The sequence below is a fragment of the Moschus berezovskii genome, chromosome 4 (genome assembly GCF_049115385.1).
Source record: "Moschus berezovskii isolate FMDL1 chromosome 4, NW_MosBer_1.0, whole genome shotgun sequence".
NCBI lineage: Eukaryota > Metazoa > Chordata > Mammalia > Artiodactyla > Moschidae > Moschus > Moschus berezovskii.
In genome coordinates this window covers 21,113,792-21,132,198 of record NC_142463.1, presented here as the reverse complement: position 1 = coordinate 21,132,198, position 18,407 = coordinate 21,113,792, and the positions used below count along the sequence as shown (strand labels likewise).

Sequence of the window (18,407 nt, the reverse complement as noted above, 5' to 3'; positions counted from 1 at the left end):
CAGGATGAGGCGGTTGTGCAAAGGATGCCGAAGCCCCTCAGGGGATTTGCACTGGAGGAGCAGGCCTACATCCCAAAGCCTTGGAAGGAGGTGGGCAGGAAGGGCAGTCCTCTGCAGACAGTCTGCCATCCATCTCCGTGCTTCCGCGCAGACAGGTCTCCAGAGGTGCCTCTGCTGGGCAGCAGCTTCCTCTCACCAGATAAGCAGGCAACGGAGAGTGTCTGGCTGGCTGGCTACGTGTTGGCCTGTGTCTTCAGCTCTCAGTGTGTGATGCCCCTGTGTGTGTGTTTCTGGGTATATCCAGCCACTGAGTGCACACATGTGATGCATGTGTGTATGTGTGTTCACAAGCACTCAGGGATGAGGATCAAGGGCCGCAGGTGTCTGACACAGGAACTGGGAAGCCACACCTCCAGACTTCATTCTCTCCATTCTCTTGTTTCCAGAGAATCAGTGTGAGCCTCTGTCTTTGTGTGTGTGTCCACGCACACATGAGTCTATTGCCTGGACAGGGTGTAGGGGAGCTCTAGGATTGGCTAGGGTGGGGGTGGTGACAGCTTTAGGGGCTCCCAGGAGGCAGAATTCAGTTGGCAGAAGCTGAGTTTCCAGGGCAGTGAATAAGCCAGCAATGAGTAATGGTGATGTGGGAGGTTCCCTGAGGATGAAGGTGGGATGGAGGGGGACAATGGGGAGGCCAGGGGAGGGGGCTTACCCAGACTTTCTGGGATTGAAGGGGAACAGAAGGGCCTAAGCTCAGGGAAACAGAAGGGCTCACAGTGAGGGGTTCAGACTGAGCAAATGAGGCACTTGGTTTCACATGGAGGACAGCGGGCATGGTCCAGCGCCTGATGCTTCAACCAAAGCCCCAGCCCCCTCACCCTTGCCCGGAAGCTCTGGGGTCCTTGCAGCAGGAACCAGGAACCAGGAGACTTGGCAACTACCCCCCAGTTAAGCAACTGCTCTAGAACAACACAGACATATCAGATTCAGGGACTGGGTGGGGCAGGCTGACCTGAAGGGGTTTTAGACAGAGCCCCCCACCTAGGAGTTCTGCATCCACCTGACAGAGGACCACCCTCCTTGGGCCCCAAGCTTGTTGGCTGGAGAGTAATAATCAATTGCTAATTTTTAAAATAATCAAACACCTCTGTACCTTCCAGTAAGCAGAAAGTCTGCTGTAGCAAAACAACATGACTTTCAATCTGACAGAGCTGGGTTCGAATTTTACCTATGACAACTGAGTAAACCATGTTCTTCTCCTCTCCCAGCCTGTTTCTCACTGGGCGAACTGGGTTCAGGACTGCAGCAGCTCATAGGGTCATGATAGCGTTAGTCGCTTAGTTGCTCAGTCGTGTCCAACTCTTAGTGACCCCATGGACTGCAGCCCACCAGGCTCCTCTGGCTGTGGAATTCTCCAGGATAAAATACTGGAGTGGGCTGCCATTCCCTTCTCCAGGGGTTCTTCCCAACTCAGGGCTTGAACCCTGTATTTCGGGCTGATTCTTTACCATCTGAGCCACCAGGGAAACCCCACAGGGTCATAGTAATGGTTAAACATGTTAGTGCTGGGAAAGGGCTTAGCACAGAGTCGCTATTCAATGTGAGTGCCCCTCCCCCAAAACCAGAACCCCCTCATCCCCACCCCTGCATCAAGCAGTCAAGCAGCAGGTTACTTCTGCAGGGCAGGGTAGGGGGAATGACTTAATCACATCCCAAAGCGAAGAACAGCCATATTTCAGACGGATATGCCATTTTTTGAGATCTTTTAATATATTGGCAGTAATTTCTGAATAGGTTTCATGCCTACCCTCACAAACCACTAGCAGCAGGAGGATGGATTCAGAGATAATCACCTGGTTCAACCTTTCCCTTTACATTCAGACAGCGGAGGCCCAGAGAGGGGCCCTGGCCCTCCCATGTTGCCCCACCAGACCAAAGTCAAGAACCCTGGTCGTCTGAGACCCAGTCCCTCGTGTCTGCCTCTGCCCCACATAGAGTTTATGGCCTGGACTCCCAAATAGAGTCCACATGGTCTCCCAGGCCGAGGTAAAGCAGGGGGCAGTCTGGCTGCCTAACCAGGGTCAGGCACAGCGAACAGCAGGGGTCAGAGCTCCGACTTTGTGGGAAAAGGCCAGGGTCTGGTCTGGCTTGGCCACAGGCTCCCTCCATGACCTTCCTCACACCAAACTTCAGTGTCACCACTCTGTAGATGATGGAATTGAACAAGATGATTTCAACAGGTTCAGCAGCTTGGGTGCTCACTACAATTCAAGATTCAGAGCAATGACCTTCCCTCCTGCTCAGGCAATGGGGTTGAGGACTGGACTCAGGATGAGACAGAGTTTGAAGGGCTATTTGAAGAGACAGAAATGGTGCAAACTCGGAGGATCCTGCTTCTGAATTTAAAGACTCCATAGAGAAGGGAATGGTAACCCACTCCAGTATTCTTGCCTAAAAATAGCATGGACAGAGGAGCCTGCTGCTGTTGCTAAGTCGCTTCAGTCGTGTCCGACTCTGTGCGACCCCATAGACGGCAGCCCACCAGGCTCCCCCCGTCCCTGGGATTCTCCAGGCAAGAACACTGGAGTGGGTTGCCATTGCCTTCTCCACAGAGGAGCCTAGCGGGATGTAATCCATGGGGCCATAAAGAGTCAGACACAACTGAGCAACTGAGCACAATCCTAGAAGTGATGAATGTGACAATCACACATTGGCCAGGAAATGCAATCATAACATGTGTTCAGAGGGGAGAGTACCAAAACGATTTAGTGAACAGCACCAGTGACACCCACAGCACAGCAAGCCAGAGCACCCACTGCAGAACAGCATCCAACAGCCCCACCTGGAGGGCTACAGTCCACCAGACAAAGGGTAGTGCAGACGGAATTCCAACAGCTGAATGACTGCAACACCTCCCCTGGGTGCCACAGATCCCAATTAGCCAGGGTGGAGGCAGCTTCAGGGGGCTTCCCTGGTGGCTCAGACGGTAAAGAATCCACCTTCAATACAGGAGACCTGGGTTCAATCCTTGGTTGAGAAGAAGATCCCCTGGAGGAGGGCATGGCAACCCACTCCAGTATTCTTGCCTGGAGAATCGCCATGGTCAGAGGAGCCTGGCAGGCTACAGTCCACAGGGTCGCAAAGAGCTGGGCAGGACTAAGCAACTAAGCACCCCACAGCACAGGCAACTTCAGGAATCAGCCCAGCACCTATCTGCCCTTAGCCTATTCTCTGCAGAGGGTGGAGACTCTGGGAGTAGTCTGTCTTCCAGAGTTAGTGCTGCCTCCTAGGAGCAAATAAGAATCACTCCTGGGCAATTAGCCCCTGGAAGCTCCACTCTTGGGAAGCTCTGAAGGATGAAATTAAAAGACGCTTACTCCTTGGAAGGAAAGTTATGACCAACCTAGACAGCATATTAAAAAGCAGAGACATTACTTTGTCAACAAAGGTCCATCTAGTCAAGGCTATGGTTTTTCCAGTAGTCATGTATGGATGTGAGAGTTGGACTATAAAGAAAGCTGAGCGCTGAAGAATTGATGCTGTTGAACTGTGGTGTTGGAGAAGACTCTTGAGAGTCCCTTGGACTGCAAGGAGATCCAACCAGTCCATCCTCAGGGAGATCAGTCCTGGGTGTTCATTGGAAGGACTGATGCTAAAGCTGAAACTCCAATACTTTGGCCACCTGATGCGAAGAGCTGACTCATTGGAAAAGACCCTGATGCTGGGAAAGATTGAGGGCAGGAGGAGAAGGGGACGACAGAGGATGAGATGGTTGGATGGCATCACCGACTCAATGAACATGGGTTGGGTGGACTCTGGGAGTTGGTGATGGACAGGGAGGCTTGGCATGCTGCGGTTCATGGGGTCGCAAAGAGTCAGACATGACTGAGTAAATGAACTGAACTGAGTGTACTAAGCCAAGGAAAGAGCAAAGTGAGTTTACCTTCCTTAAGAGATACACAAAACACACCCTGTCCTCTGCTGTCATGCTAATTATAGGAGCTTATTTAAAAAGCCTGTGCCCTGTGCTTCAGTCATTCAATAAGCACTTAGCAAACCTAGCACTGTACTGGGTTGAGAACTTGTGCTTTGGGATCAGGACACCAGTTTTCAAACCCTGGCACCACCACTGATACTCATGGCCTTGGGAAACTTGAATTTTTCTGTACCTTAAAATCCTCATATATCAAATGGGGATATGACAGTAATGCTTAATCACATTCTGTGAAAATTAAATTAGATGTTATTATAAAGTGCTCAACATAACACAACTAACTTAGTCAGCAATTTGAAAATGCTAATTTCAGATTCTCACCTAGACTTTTTTATGGCTGAGAAAGACTAGCCTGTATCAGACCAACTCACTCACTGAGGATAACTAAAAAGACTGGATTAAACATTTAAGAAATCTGTTCAAAGGCATGGGAGAGCTACCAAGGCAATTGGTAAAGGCAGTAAGGACTTGAGGGGCCAAGATCTTGAAGAAAAGAGAAGTAATATTTTATTTTACTTTTTTCCTTATGGCATTTTCCAGTTTGTTAGGGGGCAGTGGCAACCATGGAGTTGGATAGTCAGAATTGGGATTTAGGACTGAAAAAGGTGAAAGGCCCTGTTAAACACCTCCAGTTTTTAATTGGGAGCCCAAAAAACTATCTTCTAGGAATAGTGGTTAAACAGATATAGACCAGACTCAGGAAGACTGAAACGTAGCTCCAACTCAATGCAATAACAGACTGGGTTAAGGTGGCCTGTCCCTTCTTTAGCTGTCTGTCAGAAGCAAAAATAAATCTTCTCTAAAAGGAGATAATATTATCCAGGGCTCAAGCTATCTCTACAATATTGGGCATTTAATTAACAAATTATCTAGCATTACAGGAGATAAGACTTAAATGACCCAAAACCAAGAGCGATAAAACAGACAATAGAAACAAGAGAGCCAGATGTTGGAGTTTTCAGACATGGACTTCAAAGAGTTTCATACGTTCAAGAAAATACATAAGAGGAAGTTTTTTGGTAGAAAACTGGAATTTATGAAATAGAATCAAGTGGCAATTCTAGAACTAGAAAGTTATAACAATTGAAATTAAGAACTGAATAGATGGATTTTACAGCAGAGAAGACCCAAGTGAAGCCAGGATTAGTGAACTGGATGACAGATCAGTAGAATTAATAGCCAGAGAGAATGTGGGGGGTGGGGGGTGGGGAATACTAGAAAATATAGAATAGTGTGTAAGAGACGTGTGGGACAATGCCAAATGGTTGAACATGTATGCAATTAGGGTTCAGAAGGAGAGAAGAGAAAGAACAGAGGAAAAGATAATGGCTGAAAATTTTCCAAAACGGGCAGAAATCAAGCCAGACTGTAGAAACATCAGGAAGACCACAGAGGATAAAGACAAAGAAAACCTCACCTTGGCTCATCAGAGTGAAACTGCCAAACCCAAAGATGAAGCGTCTTCTCTGTAAAAGGAAAGAAACCAGAGCCTTGGACCCTCTAGCCACCCAGGCTCCCCTACCCTTGTCCAATGTCAGCTTTCAAGAGTCTGCTGTGAGGCGAGCTCAAGGGCTAGACTCCATCCCTCCCTCAGGGGCTCCCTGCATCAGCCTCAGAGCCTTTCCCACAGGAAGGACAGTGTCAGAAAACGATGAGGTGCAGAAGAGGTGAACTTTGGGAATCTCACAGCACCCCCTGAGGGCAGCAGGAAGAAACTGTTGGGATTTGCCTCCATATCAACCCCAAGGTTAAAAAAAACAATGAAACAAGATTAGCTACTGTGTGAAGCAGACCACATGTTCTCTGATTCTGATCTTCCTTGTAGTCTAGCCACTAGACCCAAATCAACTTCCCTCTCTGAGCCTCCATTTCCTCAGTTGTAAGATGTGGCTGTTAATAAGTATCAAGCAAGTGTATCATTCAGTGATGTCATGGATGTGAAGATGCTTTGCAAACTGTAAATTGTTGTACCTCTTCTGCAGTTGCTACTGCCGCCTGGCAGAACCAACAGCTGCAGATTAAAGACAGCAGATGGTTTGTGCAAACAGGGAGCTTCCTGAGGAATCTGCGGTCAGTAGATGCCCTCAAGGGTCAACATATGCTTTTTTTTTGTCAGGATTTTGGGGGTTCTGAATTCCTGCCAGTTTAGTGTGTCAGGCAAGAGCTTCTGGCTGGAGTCCCAGGAAAGCTGCTGCTTTCCCTGGTGCCACTTCCCAGCATGGTGCCAGGGGAGGGTGCCCTGGAGTCACCAGGTTGGGCAGACCTGGAAATGGCCTCCAGGCCCTCTGACCTGCTTGGGCCAAGCTGATTCCCACCTGGGTCCAGAGTGACGATGCAAACTGTCCCTCACTAGTATACTATTCCTCACCTTTGCACACCCTGTCACCTGAAGGGTGGAAACTGTTCTGATTCCAAACTCAATATGACCAACCCCCCAGATCTGAGGCCTGAGAGCCCCTTCTCTATCAGCCACCACTACAACAACGTGACTAATATGGAATTCTCACTATGTTCTTCATTGTTCTAAGCACTTGCTTTAGCTTAAAGCATTTAATCCTCACCACATCCCATCAGGTAGGTTCTCATAATAGCCCCAATTACAGGTGTGAATTGGAGAAGGAAATGACAACCCACTCCAGTATCCTTGCCTGGAAAATTCCATGGACAGAGGAGCCTGGCAGGCTACAGTCCATGGGGTCGCAGAGTCAGACACAACTGAGCAACTTCACTCACAGGGCTTCCCTGGTGGCTCAGCGGTAAAGAACCCACCTGCCAATGCAGGACACGCAGGTTCAGTTCCTGGGTCGGGAAGATCCGCTGGAGAAGGAAATGGCAACCCACTCCAGTATTCTTGCCTGGAAAATCTCATGGACAGAGAAGCCTGGAAGGCTATAGTCCACGGGGTCACAAAAGATTCAGACATGATTTAGCAACTAACCACCAACAATAGGTGTTAACACTGAAGCACAGAGGCCCGGCGTCCAGGTCATGCTCTGTTACTCATCCAGCATGCTCATCCCAACAGAGCATGGTTCTGATTACACCCCTCCCACTCCAACTCAGAGCCCTTTTCTGACACTTTTTCACAATTTTAGCACAACTCCATGGCAATGATCTCATCCTCCAAGGGCCTTAATACCTGTGATTCCATGTTATAGAACAGAATTCTCAAAATAGATGTCTTAAATTCCCCAGACTCTGATGCTTCTGTATGCATTCCCAGAATTCCAGAATCCAATTATAGATCCCACAACCAGTTACAACAACAAAATCCTAGAAGGGGATCCTAGTACCCAGTGATTGGGTTTTTAAGTCTAGATTCAACAGTATAATCTTGGGGGACTGATGGGGGTAGGATGGGAATCTAATAGAATGTCCAGTCTAGGAAGGCCCCGGGGCCTTGGGTCTGCTCCAGCCCAACCCATGTAGGGACTGTCCCTTCTCACTTGCCATCTAAAACCTCAGCAGCTCCTCACTGTCACAAAATCACTCATTGGCCAGGCAGCAGGTCACGAGGTCCTGGCCTTGGATATTGGGTAAATCCAAAGATCTCTCTGAGCTTCAGTTTCTTCCTCTGGACAAGCTGAGGCTAGACCAGATGATTTCTAGGGCCTCTATTGCTCAGGGGAGGAAGTTGTCTAAATCCTAAGAGCTGCCCCTGCCCTCTGATTAGGACTACCGATCATGATCATCAGGTAATGAGCACCTAGGCACTGAGCTGAGCTGCTGCTGCTAAGTCACTTCAGTCGTGTCCAACTCTGTGTGACCCCATAGACGGCAGCCCACCAGGCTCCCCCATCCCTGGGATTCTCCAGGCAAGAACACTGGAGTGGGTTGCCATTTCCTTCTCCAATGTGTGAAAGTGAAAGTGAAGTCGCTCAGTTGTGTCCGACCCTTAGCGACCCCACGGACTGCAGCCTACCAGGCTCCTCCATCCATGGGATTTTCTAGGCAAGAGTACTGGAGTGGCTTGCCATTGCCTTCTCCGGCTGAACTGAGCACTTTATAGCTATTTATTCATTTAACTGAGCTGAGCACTTTATAGCTATTTACTCATTTAATTGTTTCCCTGGTGACTCAGACAGTAAAGAATACACCCACTATGCAGGAGGTCTGGGTTCAATCCCTGGGTTGGGAAGATTCCCCTGGAGGAGGGCATGACAAACCACTCCAGTATTCTTGCCTGGAGAATCCCCATGGACAGGGGAGCCTGTAGGCAACAGTCCATGGGGTCGAAAAGAGTTGGACACAACTGAGGGACTAAGCACAGCACTCACTTAATTAGCCCAAGGCGGCTTCCTGGAGGAGAGGAAATGGAGGGTCTGTGTCTCCGGAGGACAAGAGGGAGTGGGGAGGGAGAGAAGATAGCGACAAGAGGGAGTGGGGAGGGAGAGAAGATAGCAAGATCTGCCTCGAGGAAATCCAGGGACGCGGTGGAGTAGCCACTTTTCCCATGTGGGGTGAGCTGTTTTGTTTCCCAGAGGCAGAGGTGGGAACTTCCCTGGCAATCCAGAGGTTAAGACTCCTGGGTTCCACTGCAAGGGACCCGACCGAGCCCTAGGCACGGAGCTGAGCACTTTATAGCTATTGACTCATTTAATTGTTAATTGAGGTCAGGGAAATTCCCCACGCCCTTGAGGTGCGGCAAAAAAAAAAAAAGTCTGGCCGAGGCAGGGGGCTAGCCAAAATGGCATGACCTCTGCGCTCCCAGGCACTGAACGGAGCCACAGAACCGAGGGTGGAGTGGAAAGCCCAGATGCCCGGCTGACCTCTCCGTTTCTCTCTGCCCACAGGACGACTGTGAGCTGAGCCCCTGCCATGTGGGCTGGCCGCGGCCGGCGGCAGGAGGAAGCTGAATGAGTGCCCGGAGTCCCCAGGTCGATGCCGCCCCCAGAGAAGAGCCAGGGGCCCCTGGCCCGGGTGCCCGCGGGCCGCGCTCAGGACCGGCTGCCCGGCCCGGCGTCCCCGGCGCTGTTCTGCGCCTGCGGCCTGTGCTTGCTGCTGGCGGGCGTGAACGTGACGCTGGTGGGCGCCTTCGCCTCCTTCGTCCCCGGACACAACGCGCCCCTCGTCGTGGGGCCGGCGCTGCTCGTGCTGGCGCTCGGCTTCTTCGCGGCCTGCTGTGTGTGTAGCCGCCGCCGCGGCCCCGCGCCCCGTCCGCGCTCGGCGGGGCCCGGGAGTCCCGGGCAGGGCGGCGGCGGGCGCGTGGCGCTGGAGATGGAGAGCAGCGAGCGCACGGCGCAGGACACCACGGCCGTGCAGCTCAGCCCCGCCGCCTCGGACGCGTCGTCCGGCCGCTCCAGCCCGGGCCCCGGCCCCTTCGCCCTGGACGCCCCCGCGCCCGCGGCCGTCTACGCGCCGCGCGCCGACGGGGTTCGGCTCGACCTGCCCCGGGAGCGCGTCGCCCCCTAGTGAACTGGGTTCCCGGCCCTGATTTCACCTGTCCCGGTTCCCTCCCATCAGTGCCATTGAAAAAAAAACAGGGAGGAGGAGAAAGGCAAGAAAAAGGAACTCTTCCTAGGGGTCCGGGGCTGGGCACAGGTGGCCTCTGTCCCATCTCTGGAACTTCCGCGGGCGGGGTGAGGAGGGGAATGTGATGACGGTGCCCGGGCACCGCCAGCCCTCAGAGGCGGGAGCAATGCCTTGGCCCTTTGGGTGTGGTCTGCTGGGTTCCAATTTACCTCACTCCCCAGACGTCGTGGAACTGAGCTGCTGGACCTTCCCCCGCTCCCACCCGCCACCCACGGCATTTGGGCACTGTGAACAGAGCCACTCTGAGGGGGTTAACTCAGCAAGGCCCTGGAGGGGTGGGAGGAATCGGGGAGACACGACCGGTCTCAGCCTGGGCTGTCTCCTGTGCCCGCCTGCTGTGAAAGGCTTCGAGCTCCCCTCCTGCCCCTCCCTGACCTCCTTGTCTCTACCCTGACCTGACCGTTTGGGATTAATGCCGGGGAGGATCTTATCTGAGCCAGATCATCCATAAGGTAGAGCTGGGTTGAGCACACTCCCATCCTTTCTGCTGGTGGCACAGACGGCAAAGAACCCTGCAATGCAGGAGACCCAGGTTCCATCCTTGGGTAGGTAAGATTCCCTGGAGAAGGGAATGGCTACCCACTCCAGTATTCTTGCCTGGAGAATTCCATGGAAAGAGGCGCCTGAGTGAGCTGAGCTCCAAACACAGAGCAGGGTGGGCTGGGGGAGATAGGGAGGAGTGGTGAGGAGGCTCCTCCCTCCCTGAAGGTCTCCACCTGAACGTCACTGTGCATTCCCGCTGTGCCTCGCTCTGCTCCTTAATAAAGCACGTTTGGAGTCAAGTCCTGACTGCAAGACCTCCTATCCTGAGCCCTGGAGTCTGCAGGCCTCGCAGCCAGTGCCTGGTGCTTCATCATCTCAGCACCAGCTCCTCTTGGAGACCTAGAAGAGAGCCCCAGGAGTGTGTGACTGTGGACAAAAGACTGTCTGAGATCGTGTGTGCCTGTGAACAACTGTGGAAGCAGAGCGTCAGACTGAGCGGGGTCGCTGGATGAATATATGAGTGTGACTGTGGGTGAGACAGCCTGGCTATGTGGATGAGATGGGGAGCGTGGGAGTATTTTGGGTGGCACTATCTGACATCACACCTGTGTGGGAGCATGTGTGTGTGTGTGTGTGTGTGTGTGTGGAGGGGGGTGTTGTTGAGGGCTGGGTCACCCAGCAGAGATGGTGAGAGAAGAAGGTCTTCCTCTTGCAAAGCCCTACACCTTTCTCATGGCCTCTGCTGGGCTTGCAGAGTCTGAGCTGTCTAGGTGGGTGAGAGCATCTGACGGAGGAATGCAGGCTGCCTTGCAAGAGAAACAAGGGGGCTGGGGGTGGGGAGACCCTGCAACTCTGGGCCAGCCCCTCTCTCACTGCAGGGACCCAGGCAAGCAGTGCCCAGTGATGGTGGCACACAGTGGCCCACCATCTCTGGCTGGCCATGACTCCCTGCCCAGCCACCCTCGGCTTCATTAGCCTCCCTTTCTCTTTCCAGACTGGGCTCTGCTGCTCTTCTGCCCCCACCCAGGCACTTCCCACCAGCCCTGGGGCTTTGCTCTCTTCTGACCTCCTTGCTGCCTCAGCCTCTCCTGCTGACTCCCCTCCCACGAACCCGGAGAAGAGCAACTCCCTCTCAGTGGGTGCTGAGCAGATCATCTCTGTTCATTAGCTTGGGCTGATGGCCCTAAACTTGAAGCGTCTACCCCTGGAACTGATAACCCCTTCTCAGAGAACTTCCTTCCACCTCTGTGTATGTGTGTGTGTGTGTGTGTGTGTGTGTGTGTAAGACCACCTCCCCAGCTCCAGGCCTGTCTCTTCTCAGAGCACTTCCTTCCACCTGTGTGTGTGTGTGTGTGTAAGACTACCTCCCCAGCTCCAGGCCTGTCTCTTCTCAGAGCACTTTCTTCCACCTGTGTGTGTGTGTGTGTGGAAGACCACCTCCCCAGCTCCAGGCCTGTCTCTTCTCAGAGCACTTCCTTCCACCTGTGTGTGTGTGTGTGTGTGTGTGTGTGTGTGGAAGACCACCTCCCCAGCTCCAGGCCTGTCTCTTCTGGTCCACTGGCAGCATCAGACTCCACCTGCTGCCTTGGTAGAGTGGGAGGTGAGTGGGGCCACTGCTGATGCCACCTTCAGGTGTGGTTTGGACCACCCTTCTCCTGCCACCTTCTTAGGAAGAGGCATCCAAAATTCTAGCCCTGGAATGCCAGGCCCTGCCCAAACCCCTCTCCCTCCTGCTGGTGGAGGCCTGGAGTTACACCATCAGGGCTTCTTCCTCTTCTACAGAAGACTTCCTGATCCTGTCTGGGAACCTAGCTGCTGGGGAGGAGGGTGAGGTTAAGGTTCATAGCAGCTAAGGTTCACGTGCTAAGTTTCAGAGCAGCGGGCCACAGGTCTATGATGAACAGAGCAGGAGGGTGGCCTCAGAAGAGGGGTCTGGCTCCTGGAGAGTCTCCCTTCCATTGCCACGCCCAATTGAAGGTCATGCTTTGTCCCATCTGCGCCTCCTCCCTGTCCCCAGGCACACCAGGAGGTATCTGCACACCCCCGAACCCACTCTCCCATCAGCCAGCCCTATACCAAAACCCCCCGGTGTCTCTCCGGGCCTGCTGCACCCCAGGACTCCTCCCCTGATATCCCTTCAGGGCCCTCTGGGGCAGTATGTCCACCAAAGAGCCACACCCCTTCAGGGCCTTCAGAAAGGTCAGGTTCTGGGCCCTGAGGGCAGAGAGGGGCTCCGGGGGAAGGGCAGTAGGAGACATGTTTCTGCGGAAGGAGAGAAGGCGATTCTGACAGTACAGAGGCAGCAAGCTCCCTGAACTTAAGGAATCTGAGCAGGGACTGGCATCTCCCAAAGGGACACTGCCCAGGGGTCCTAAGATAAAGTCATCGCCCCCCTCCCGCCCACAGAGAGAACTAATGCTGGCCAAGCCAGAGGAGCCCACTAAGGGCCGAAAACTCAGATCCTCTCCCTTTCCTCCAACTAGAAGAGATGAAGGCAACCACTTAGGACCTTTTTTTTTTTTTTAATAATTAATTCAGCAAATAATTACTGAGTCTTACTCTGGACCCATGGGCTTCCCAGGTGGCGATAGTGGTAAAGAATCTGCCTGCCAATGCAGGAAATTTAAGAGACATCTTACATCTTACATCTCCCCTGGGTCGGGAAGATCCCCTGGAGAAGTGTATGGCAACCCACTCCAGCATTCTTACCTGGAGAATCCCATAGACAGAGGAGCCTGGTGGGCTACAGTCCATAGGGTCATAGAGTTGGACGTGACTGAAGGGACTGAGCACGTACACACTATGGACACATAGCTTGGTGAACAAGCTCTGGGGGAGCTCACATTCTACTTAGGGGAGAATTAAAGAACTAAATACATAAGCGCACAAGACATTAGCTAGTGGATAGTGCTGTGCAGCAAATCACAATAGGAAGAACCGACAGAGGGACTTGGATGGCTGGAGAGGTCTCCTCCGAGCGGTAACATTTAAGCTGAGCTCTCACAGCCACAGAGAAATCTAGAGCAAGAACATTTTAAGCTCAGGAAATGACCAGTGGAACCCTAAGGTGAGAATAAACTTGGCCTCTGTGTGTCAGACCAAGAAAGAAGGGATGTGGAGACAAGAGCGGGAGATGAAGCTGGAGAAGGTGGGGAGGGGGTTACTGCTCTGTTCCTGTAAAGCTAGGAAGCCAAGGCAAGGAGCTGGGGTTTTAATCTCTGTGAGATGGGAACCACTGGTGGGTTTTAAGCAGGGACATGACATGATCTGATTTATGACTGCACAACTCGCTCTGCCTGCTGTGTGGAAAATAGAGTGTTGAGGGACATGAGGGAAAAGAGGGGCCGGGTTAGGAGCTCACTGCAGTGGGAAATGCTGGGGATGGGGACCAGAATGGTGGCTGTGAGCTGGGCAGGTTCTACACCCATTTTTGAGGTCTCCCTATCAGTATTTAAGGGAGTAAGAGAAGAATCTGGGACGAAGTTCTAGAATTTTAGTTTGCACAGCTGGGCCTGTGGTGGACGACAATGCAAGGGCTATGGTCAGATGAAAGGTCAGCTAACGCAGTGGAGCTGTCCCATAGGAGCTGGAGCCGCACCCCCGAGCTCCAGATGGAGAGCCCTGGAGATGCAGACGAAGAAGCTGTTAACCTGTGGGCAGTGGTGAAGCCACGCCTCCCGATGAGGTGAGTGAGGGGAGATGAAGACGAGACCAGAGCCTAGGGTAGTCCAGCCTCTGACTCCAGGGCAGAGCAGGGACTTGAAGTTGCCCAGTTCTGAATCTCACTTTCTGCCAGTGCCTTTCCAGTGAGGTCTGTGCACTAGGAGTTGGGAATTAGGGAGAAGTGAGTAGGTGAGCTCCGAGAGTGTGGGACTTCTGGCTTGTTCACAGCTATGCACTCAGGGCCTACCTGGCACGAGGTAGCTGCCTGATAAATATCTGTCAAACAACTGAATGAGTAAAAAGGCGTGAATGCTATCACACAGCTAAGATTCCGGACCTCCCGCAATAGCAAATTATCAAGATACCCAATTCTGAACAGGAAGGGAGAAAAGTTCTTATGTGTGTGGGGATTCCCCTGGCCAATTCCTGTTTTCTGCATTGTGGGGAGGTGAAGTGAGGCTGGAATATAGAGCTGGCTAGATAGACACTGTGGAGACGGCAATGGCACCCCACTCCAGTACTCTTGCCTGGAAATTCCCATGGGCGAAGGAGCCTGGTAGGCTGCAGCCCATGAGGTCGCTAAGAGTCGGACACGACTAAGCTACTTCACTTTCACTTTTTACTTTCATGCATTGGAGAAGGAAATGGCAACCCACTCCAGTGTTCTTGCCTGGAGAATCCCAGGGACGGGGGAGCCCAGTGGGAGGCCGTCTATGGGGTCGCACAGACTGAAGCGACGCAGCAGCAGCAGCAGCAGCAGATAGACACTGATGCATGCGCCTGAGGGCCAGGCTCCCTTAAGTAGGAGGTGGCCAGATAGGTGGGCTGACTGAGGAAAACAGCACTGCTAGGGCGTGCCACCAGAGGGCACCCTGGGCACATGACAGGGGATAGAGGTGACAGTCCTGCCAGACTGCACAACTTCCCCCATTTCCTTTTCTGAGGGGCCAGGCCTGAGGAGATGGAGAGCAGGGAGTTGGGTGTGCATGAAGAAGTGGGTGTTAAAGTCACCCAAATTTACTAAGTGACATCTCCAACTCTGGATTCTGACCTTATCACAGAGGGAGGCCTGATACTGGACACAGACTTATGCTTTATCAAGGACACAGGCAAGTCCTGGGTCTGGTCCGAGACCAAGTCCTCACTCTGACCTTCGACTGAGCCCCTGCCCCGGTCCATATGAGGTACTGACCTGAACTTGATCCTGATCACATTGTGATCCTTGACCTTGACTGATCCATACAGTGAACACTGATCCTGATCAATGCTGACCTGTATCAAAGATTGCACCCTGACCTGGGTACAGACTAAGCCTTAGTCATGGACAAGCAGTAAGCTCTTTTTCACTCACAGCCTGAGCCCTGACCTTGATCCACGCACTAAGCCCTGATTCTAGTATCAGGCTAAACGTGATGCTAGTCACAGGGTCCTGAATCTGGTCCCAAACTGAACGGTGACCCGGAACTAAGACTGAACTTTCGTCGTGGTCAAAGACTGAGCCTTGATCTCTAGGACTTGCTCCCAAATACCCAGTGGACTTCAGGACTTTCCAGACGAGGCTCTTGGGCCAGGCTTTAGCCCCAGAAGGCAGTAACTTCTGGAAACACTTTTGAGTGGGAGAAAAGAAATTCTGGGTCTCTGAGTGGTCCAGAAACTCCTAGACATTGCATCCCTGAGAGGCTAGACAGAGAAAGGCTGGCTCTAGGCTGTCTGGGACGTGAAGGGTAAGGACAGCTGGGCCTTCTCCAGGTACCCCTGGAGCTCCAGGTGGGGCCTGCCTACCTGTCTGTGGGTCTGGGGGCCTCCAGCCTGGGCGCCCCTTCCATCTGTACTTCTGATTGCTACAGAAAACTGGGCAAATCCCATCCACTCGCTGGGCTGCGCTCCACCCCTTGTTACCTTTCTGGGACAAAGGGGAGAAGGTGACCAGGTCATGACTGAGGGTCCCGTGTCCCTACCATGTGCCCTGTCAGGAAGAGAAGCCCCCTTACTCTGGTCAATCCCTGGTCAATCTTGCTTGTCTAGGCAAGAAAAAGTGATTCGTGCTCACAGTGGCACTCGCCAGGCCTCAGCCTCAGGTGGGCAGAGGCAGTCAGAGGAGAGCAGGGAGACAGAAGTAGGAGTCCCAGCAATCCCTGTGCACTCTGGGGGCCCGGTGTGTGTGAGGGGAGGCAGGTCCTCCCCTGGGCACACTGCCCAGGTCAGGGCTGGGCCCCAGGGCCTTGCCCCTGCAGGCCGAGCTGGCATCAGTCAGGCCCTGCCCCGGCTCACCTGGGGAGGCACTGGGGCTGCGGGGCGCTGGGGGCCGAGCCAGGCAGCAGCGGGGGCGGGGGAGGGGGCGGCTCGAGTCAAAAAACGCTGACGCCGAAGACAATGAGCTCTCCGAGGCTGAGGCAACTCATTTGGTCCCGGCCACGCTTTATTAAATTCTCATAAACCTGTCAGGGGGGACAGGGCTCGCTTCAGTTTACCTCATTAGCCCGACACAATGATAGTGAGGGGAGGGCGAGGGAGGGGGCGGCCAGGGGAGGCCCGGGCTCAGCGCTGAGAACCGAGCCAGCCAGGAAGATAATTGAATTAAGTGGCTTTTGTTAATGGTTTTTAAGACTCCGAAGTGTAAATAACATTTAGGGGCTTTCTTTTAATGGGGCTGGGGTTTTAGCGACCTCGGGAGCTTAGGGGAGGCCTCACCCTGGCCCTCTCGCCCACTCCAGAGGAGCTTGGGAGGGGCCCCTGCCAGAGCGCCCCGAGACAGGAGGCGGGGCAGTTAGGCCGGGACGCGCGAGGGGAGGCGCCTGAGAAGGTGCGACCACTTCCTTGGTGGGTCTCTGAACCCAGATGAGGTCAAAAGAGGGCCTAGAGAAAGGCAGGGGCTGAGCGTGGCGACCTGGCCAGGGTTATGTCTGAGGTGCTGCTGGAGTCATGGAGGGTCAGTCTGAGAGGGTCAGGGAACCTCAGGCTCAGGGGGTGGGGACCGGGGGTGGGGGTCTCCGTTCCTCACTAGAGATCTGTGGTACTAGGCAGTTACGGCTGTATTGCCTATTGCCAGTGGGGAGGCCCCCTTGGGGACAGTGAGCTCCCCTGTTTGTGACATGTGCAAAGGTTGTGGTGGTGGCTGGACTAGACCCTGGGTTCCTGAGGGAGATTGGACTTGAACTGAGCTATAAGAGAACCTGCAGGTGGAGGTGGAGAGTTCACTTCCCTGGGGGCGCTGGGCCTGGTGAGCTGCACTGGAAGGAACGGGGACGTGGACGAGCTGCTTGGGAATCTGTCCCCTGGCTTTCCTCCCCAGGACCAGGTCCCAGCGCTGGCAGGGAGGAGGCCAAGGACTCTGGGCTAGGTAGGTCCCCAGGGGCTGGAGGTGTGGTGGGGCGGGGCTGGCCCTGGGCCAGCCCACAAAGGGTTAAGGCATTAATCGCCCTGCATGCGACAAAGGGAAGTGAGTTTTCTGATCCAGAAAGGATCAGTCCCTGGGACGCCCCATCAGGCCCTTCAGCGTGAAATTACACCCCAGCGGGGGTGCTCCCCTCCCCCAACACACACTACCCGGCTAGGCCGCGCACAGGATTAGGGCCTGGAGTCATCAGCTATTTAATAGACCCCACCCCCCTCCCACCCCTCCTCCCCCAGAGCCTTCACTGGAGCCTCCAGGCCTGTGCCAGCCTCTTTCCTCACCGGCTGTCCACCTGGATGTTGATCTGACATGTCTAGTCCTCTCTGGCCTCACGCGTGTTCTGATCCTTCCATCACTCTCCTCCATTGCACCCTGATCCCACTCCCTATTTGAGTCCTTCTTGACCTTTCATCAGCACCCCAAATGTATTTGTTGCAGTGCTTATCTATTTGTTGTCTGTCTCCAGCACTGAGTGCCTTGGGAGCAGGGACTGTCTTGTTCAGCACTGCATTTCCAGTTCTCAAAGCTGTGTCTGGCACATAGATGGTGCTCAATAAACATTAGTTGACTGAGGATCCTCCCATCCTCCTCATAAAGACTAGGGGAGCCCCCAGTGGGGGCTCAAGACTGAGAGGAGAGAGCTAAAGCCTGTGCCAAGACAAGAGCCACATCCTCGGGAAGAGACCAGGCTGGACTATGGTCTCAGCCTCAGGGCCAGTCTCATCTCTAAAGAAGGAAAGGAGCGTCCCTGGTGGTCCAGTGGTTAAAAATCTGCCTGCCAATGCAGGAGACATGGGTTCAGTCCTGGACCAGGAAGATCCCACATGCCGCAGAGCCACTAAGCCCATGCGCCACAACTACTGAGCCCACACTCTAGAACCCGCAAGCCGCAACTACTGAAATCCATGTGGGTAGAGCCTGTGTTCTGCAACAAGAGAAGCCACTGCAATGAGAAGCCTGTACACCGCAATGAAGAGTAACCCCTGCTCTCCACAACTAGAGAAAGCCAGCACGCAGCAACAAAGGCCCAGTGCAGTCAAAAATAAAGAAAGAAAAGAAAGATGTATTTTTTTTTAATGGAGAAGAAAGTTGAGGCCCTGCATGGCCCAAGGGTGCTTACTCCTCCTTGGGTGTCATCCCTGGACACATCCCACTTCCTTGGGCAGCTGCTGGGCCTTTGCCAAATGAGTGCCTTGAAGCACCATCTGCACCCACAGCTGGGTATGTGCTCCAGGCTGGGAAGAGGCCCTGGATGGAACAGCTGAGGAAACTGGGCGGTGAATATCACTCAGCAGGACATTCAGAGAGCAAGGCCATCCAAGGCAGGCAGGTGGCCTGAAG

General features: G+C 53.5%; 1 protein-coding gene across 1 annotated transcript; it reads left to right on the top strand.

Annotated features, from left to right (window-relative positions):
• The first annotated feature begins 8,875 nt into the window (after nucleotides 1-8,875).
• TMEM275 (transmembrane protein 275) lies at nucleotides 8,876-9,406 on the top strand. Its single transcript, XM_055402576.2, has one exon. The coding sequence runs from the start codon at nucleotides 8,876-8,878 to the stop codon at nucleotides 9,404-9,406; it is 531 nt and encodes a 176-aa protein (XP_055258551.1).
• Nucleotides 9,407-18,407: the final 9,001 nt, after the last annotated feature.